General features: G+C 25.3%; 1 protein-coding gene across 1 annotated transcript; it reads right to left on the bottom strand.

Moving 5' to 3' along the window:
* Positions 1–1,245: 1,245 nt before the first annotated feature.
* LOC115718675 (LOB domain-containing protein 1) lies at positions 1,246–3,542 on the bottom strand. Its single transcript, XM_030647496.2, has 2 exons — positions 3,091–3,542; positions 1,246–2,093 (listed from the first exon to the last, which is right to left on the bottom strand). Exons 1-2 carry the CDS (start codon positions 3,400–3,402, stop codon positions 1,665–1,667), a joined length of 741 nt encoding a protein of 246 aa, XP_030503356.2. The 5' UTR covers positions 3,403–3,542; the 3' UTR covers positions 1,246–1,664.
* Positions 3,543–7,045: the final 3,503 nt, after the last annotated feature.

The raw sequence follows: 7,045 nt of genomic DNA, 5'->3' as shown, positions 1-7,045 counted from the left end.
TTGACAAAAAATCAATTCAGGGTCCTATATGTACTATTTTAAAAATTACAGGGTCCATTTTGTCATTTAACAAAACACAGGGTCCAATTGGTAACTTTTGTAAAACAGAGGCTCTAAAATAATATTTACCCTAATAATTATTATTCATTTATGAAATGTCAGTACTCACATAATTTAAATTGCAAACGATAAACAAAAATTTTGAAAAATGATCTAAGTTTAAATTAAAATTTAAATTTTCCTTATAAATAATTAAGAGTGGCGTAAATATTTAAGTTTAATTTTAAGTTGTTGATATTACTTAAATATCTTTAAATGTCACGTGTATTATTTTTTTATTAGTATATTTAAATTAATTTTTAAATAAAAATAAATTTAATTAACTTAGACGTACAATTGAACAGCTCTGCATAGTGACATCCAGATACACATCGATCAATCCGACAATATTAGTGTTATTATACTTATCACCATTTTGTTACAATTATAAGTTTGATATATATATAAATATATATTCACTATATTATTCTTTAAAAAAAAAAAAGAAAAAGAAAGGTTTGATATATATATTCTTCTTAAGAAAAATCAAATCGATACACTGTTTACTCTGACTGACCAAATGGAATAGTAATAATTCTTATAAGAATTATTTATGTGTACATAGATATGACATGATTTAATTATTGTAGATATTTTTACATATATATATATTTATTATTTAGTGACAAGATGGCATATATAACTGATTAATATATAGCATTTGTTTGGTTGAAGAAACGTAATAATTGTCTATTTTTTTTAGTATTCTCTTGCCTGTTTTAGATAATGAATTTTTTTAGATTGAAAAAAATCTTCTAATTTTAACAATCTCACTTTTGTTATTATTTTTTTTTGTAACATAATTTTTTTTGTTATTTTTAGATAAATAAATAAATATATCCATAATTGTGCTTGGTTGACACAAGTACTATTGTATGAGAATTTTTTGTTATATATATATATATAAGGTATTAATTAAAAGTAACTTATTAATCAGAAAAATTAAGAGATGGGTCAAAAGTAAATATGAGAAGGAATTTTCATTATTATTGGTAGATATAATCAATTTATGTTGATATATGTGTTTAAAGTAATTATAGTAGGTGACCAAAAAGTTGGTTTAGGATTCCATATAATGATCTTCAGCTCAAAATAGTGGACTTTGATAATTAATATAGATCAACAAACATATATAATTATTAATTCTTTTTGGAAATTAATATATATATATTTAATTAAACAAAATATTACATGATCATATATAATAAGAAATGGAGGGAACAACAATTATATTAAAACTCATCTATACTTTGCCTAGCTTTAACAAAGTGATTAGACCCTTAACTAATAGCTTACACATTAATTAATAATTCCCTCTCTTTTTTCTTGATCTACAAGTACACTAATTAAAATTAATCTATAATTAATTATTTTTTTCATCATGTCCATCAACTTCTCCTTAGGAGAATATTTCATTGGAACATTTTTCATAATATATATCTTTTCTTTAGATTTAAGCTAAGCTAAGCTATGATTAAAGATACATATGATATGATATATCATGACTTAGTATACTAAAACATGGGGCCTTGCATGAGAATATATCATTATTATGATATATATAATTATGTCCAAAGAGGTTCCCACAAGGAGCCTAGGTTAATATCATCAAGAAAACTTAGGCTATTATTATTGTTTTGGTTACTAATCATGAGAGGAGTAGTAGTAGTATTATTATTATTATTGATCATTAAACCATGATCAATAATAAGACTATTTTGTTGAGGAGATAATAAGTTATTATTATTGTTATTATTAAAGCCTTGTTGGGATTGAGCCATTTCCATGCAAAGAATGGCCACAAGATTGGCTTGTTGGCATTGCATATTGACCACTTCTGCTTGTGCTTTGGCCAATTGAGCTTGCAATTCTCCAACTTGCTTTTGGAGCTGGCAAATGGCTCCGGCGCAACCATAAACTGGATCTCGGATTCTTGCGCCAGCCTCATATACCATGCTGCTCACTGCATCTGCTCTCTGAGACTCTGGCAATTCCTGAAATAATCATTACCATAATGAACAATAATTAATTATTATTAATTGTGTTTTATAACAAACTTTTAATAATCATCATTAATTAAGGAGAGAACATATTAATTAATTGCTTGTGGGGTATATACATAGTGTCTATGTGAACAAAGTTTTAGGCTTAGAAAGAAAAAAGAAAATATATATTTCTTATGTGAACAATCTGCTATAGAATGTTTACTTTTCAATTTTGGATGCTTCGAATAATTTACAAGGAAAAAACAAAAAAATGTTTTTTTTTTATTTCATTATTATAAACAATTGAAAATTATTATTATTATTATTTTACATATAATAACGTCTATATATTATAATTCCGTACCCGAAAGTCCCACGGAACCACTAGTAGTACTATACTAAACTTTGGCCAATGAGAGAAATTAATGACTAAATAATATTATTTGATTAGATAATTAGACTAGACTAGACCATGGCCCCTTTATAACGAACTAAAGTAATAATAAGTCTCCTAAATATAAAGATTAAAATTTGAAAAATTAACTCGAAACTATTGAAGAAAAAAAAATGAAGTGACAAGTAACCTAAAAGCTAGGTTAGAGCCACTTGCTCCCACCATAAATCCCTTGACCTTGATATGGACTTTAATAAAGGAAAAAAGAAAGAAAGAAAGAAACTACTCATACCCCACTTGTACACGCCTACAAAATTAGTCAATTTTTTCTTCATTTTTATTATTGTTATTATGTTTAATACATCAAACCGACATCATATAATTAGTTAGCAGTTTTATATTGGATTATAATAGTAATAATTTTTGACACACTTTTCTAATGTCAAATGTAGTTTTCACTAAAAATGTTAAAATATACTTTTAAGGTGTTAAGACGTACTGTTATTGGTGTATTTTAATATCGAGTTTTGTATAATTTGATTTAATAAATAATAAAAGTGAAGTAATAATTAATATAATAATTGATTAGATTTGAGTAATATAATAGAGTACCTGCAAGAACTTGATAATGTTACTAGCTCCAAACACTCGATGAGCAATAGTAAACTTGGCAGGCTCAGTTGGAGGAAAGTAAGGAGCCAAAACACATTTATCAGCACATCTTCGCCGCAAGATCTTGCACGCGGCGCAGGGGCTAAGCACCACTGGTGTTGCTACCGGATTAGGGTTAGGGTTTAGGGTCTGGTGATGTTGTTGATGATCAGGCGACGAAGAAGATGAATTCGAAGAATATTGAGAGGCTGCAGCAAGTGGTGGTGATGAAGATGTTGTAGTAGTAGTGTTTGTCTCAGTACTACACTCCATAGTTTCAATTAATAAGATAATGAAGCTTATTTAGAAAATGGTAATGTTAAAAATGTATGTTTGGTGATGAAATGGTTAGAGAAGAAGAGAAATATATAAATAAGGAAAGAGAAGAGAATAAGTGGGGTTTGGTTATATGGACACAAAGGGTCTTTAAATAGGCATATAATAATATAAGGTTTTTATTTTTTTTTAATTTTATTTTTTTTAGGTTAATTAAATAAGGGACAATGCGTCAAAGTGATGTCACCAAACCTTTGAATATTATTAGTATGAATTTTACTACTACATATGTGGAAAAGGACTTTTACGTGGCTGCGTTGTTATCGTATTAGTACTATTACAATCTTTATTTTTTTTTAAAAAAAAAATAAATAAAAAATAAAAAGATTGTTGAACTCGTAGCTCTTAAAGACGTGCTTTCGTGATTAAAGCGAGATTTTTTTGGTGTTAGTGTTTTCAAATCGGATTGACTGATATTAGTACAAGCTCTTAGAAATTTAAGTATTTTGTCATTCACTTTTGGTCGTGTTGTTAATAATTGTAAGGAATATTATTATTAGACACCAGTATTATTTAGCACTTTCTATAGGTAGTACTCCATGATTAGTTAGCGATATTTCTTAAAAATTATTTAAATTATATAAGATATGATATTTAATTATACCATTAGCAATATGATACCAAGAATTTTGTTAGGCACCAATGATACTTTTTAGCAACTCTGAATTGTAAATAACATGTTTTAGCTTTTTTTAATGGTATTTTTTTTACGTTTTGTCAAACGATCTACCAATTAACAGGTTTCTCACTGTATAACTAAAGCGTCTCATTCATATGTTGATCATATTTATTTGAAGTTTAATCTCTTTTGATGTTAGTAAAATTGTTGAGACCGAATTAATTTAGTTGAATGCAATTTTCAATTAATAATAATAATAAATAAATAATTTACCAAAAAATAAAAATCCAGTTCCGTTAGGTTTGTGATTTACTTTTCACTTTTGGATTATACGGACGAAAGTTGTTTAGTTTTTGTCTTACCATTAGAAATTTAACATTATTTAATTTGATCACATTATATAATGTGGAATTTTCAAATATTATCTATCTTAAAATTGTATTATATAATAATTAAGGTTTGAATGTATAAAGGGGTATTTGTGTAAATTTAAGTTTATGTTCTAATAAAGATAATAAATAAATAAATTAGACGACTTGTTAAAAAGATAGCAGGAAACATGAATGATATATTATGGTTATATCTATTTGACCATTATAACAACATGATGAAGTTGTCATGTACATTTTACATTATACACATCATTGATAATATTTATAACAAGTACAACTTATATAAACTAATAAATGTGAAGTGATGAAGAGATTTAGTCTGAAATTTTGTCCCCAAAAAAATAAATATTACTTTTTAAGGCAATATTATTGTCTACAACAAGTCTTCTCTCTTTTACTCCTTTTAATATGGTTTCACATTAAGATTTGAGCTCCCACTTTTCATTTCATTTTCCTTCTTAATATTATAGTTTTCCCATATCTTTTTTTACATAATTATTTAATTTAATGTGCTTATCATTTATCATACAAAAAAAAAATTACTTACTTAAAAAAAAGTCACTATCTTTATATAATTATGTGGAAGAAAGTTTATGTTTATCACCGCAAATTTCATGCTAATTGCCTAATTTGAAGAAAATGGAAACTATATTATATAAATATATAATAAATATATATTTATATATCTCACTTTCATTCACACCCCAATTTTCTTGGACTAATCTTTTTAGGCACAATTTCAACCAATGCTACAAACATTTTAGATAAGAAAAGGTTAAATTTAACTAACTTTTTTTGATATAGCATTAAGCACAAACTTTAGTCAAATCAATATATTATATTATATATATAAATATTTATATGTGCATACACCTAAGTATGTAAGTATACTATGTATATTCGATTCAATCTACACAATGACATCATAATTCAAATAAAAAGTTTGATTAAAATTTTAAATATGAATACAAGAAAAATGAAATTGATCGAAGTCATTAATTTCTTTTCTTTTTTATTAATTATTATTTCTTTGTTTTTTTTTTCTTATTCTTTTTTGAATGGTTATTATCTCTTCATCTAATTGGGCCCTACAAAAGGACTAAGATTATTCTTTTTTTTCTTTTTTAAATGAGATTATTCTTTTCACCATACATATAAGGGTAAATAAACTCTCAATTATTATTATTATTATTATAACAAAATAATAATAATAATAATAATAATAATAATAATAATAATAATAATTGAAGAATTAGGTTGGAAGTCACTATTATCGTAAGGTAATTTATTAATGGTTAAATTTCTCGGGTAAATTTTATTTTCTAAAGTTTAATATCATTATTTTTACCATACAAAAAAAATCATTATTTTTAGGATTGTCAGTGGTTAAATCATTATTGTTATTCCTTTAAAAAAATATGTATAGACTTATTCTTTTAGAAAAATAAACTATTGTTGAGTTAGAACTCAACATATTAAATAATATTATATTATAATTATATGTTTTTGAGAAATTATATATGTTGTACTTCTAAAATGAGTGTACTTATATATGTACTTTAGTGTTTTTTCAATGTCCAAATTATTTTAATTTTAATTTTTTTTTATATGAATACATTGTAATTAATTATTTAAAAATTTATTATAATTTTTTAATAAATTTAAAATAATTTAACGTGTTAAAATTTAAATTTAAATAATTTATTACACGCATGTAAAATAAACTATTTCAATATGAATATAATAGTTAGAATAAGAAATATTGTAATATATTTTATCTTAATTTTTAGGATTTTTTTTCTTATTTTTATACTTCAAGTAGTTTTTTTATATATATATATATTTACGAAAATTCACATAATAACTAATAAAATAACTTAAATTACAATTTAAATTTATATAGCAATTCACGTAAAAATTATTAAAATAACTAAAACCGTAAAAATGAAAGAAATGATATATGGGTAATTCTTTTTTTCAAGAGAAAAAAGAAGAAATTGTTAGAATAAGAAGTTTTGGTTGATGTGAAAAAATTAAACACTAGTGTGGAGTGGTCCACACTACATGAAAGTAATGATTTTGTAGCCTTTAACAGTATGACACGTGTAAGTTGAGTTTAGCTAAATGAGTTAGAATTTGTTTTTGGAAATTAATAAGAAGAGAGTATGACTATTATGATTGATGATGATCGAGCCTTATTGGTGTGGATTGGTGTTGCCTCCTTTGAGACACTTGACAGTGCTACCTTTCTAATTCTCTAACTACCACCACCCAATGAGGTGCCTACCCAGCCCAAAACAATAACAACAACATTGCCCATATTTATTGAGAATGACTCCCAACAATTTATGCTAAAGGCTATTACTATATGAGCATGGTTATTGGGCATTAGTGGTGCCTAGCACCCTTAAGACATGTTGTCTTATGATTAACTGACGATACTCCTTAAAAGCTATTATATTAAACTATATCAGATCTGATACTAAATTAAACCAATAGCGATATTAACACGTAGAAGGGTGTTTTAGCATTTCTCTTACTATATTAGAATTGTAAGTAAGATGCACGG

Source organism: Cannabis sativa, chromosome 2, assembly GCF_029168945.1.
Source record: "Cannabis sativa cultivar Pink pepper isolate KNU-18-1 chromosome 2, ASM2916894v1, whole genome shotgun sequence".
Classification (NCBI taxonomy): Eukaryota; Viridiplantae; Streptophyta; class Magnoliopsida; order Rosales; family Cannabaceae; genus Cannabis; species Cannabis sativa.
This window is presented reverse-complemented; position numbering and strand designations above follow the sequence as displayed.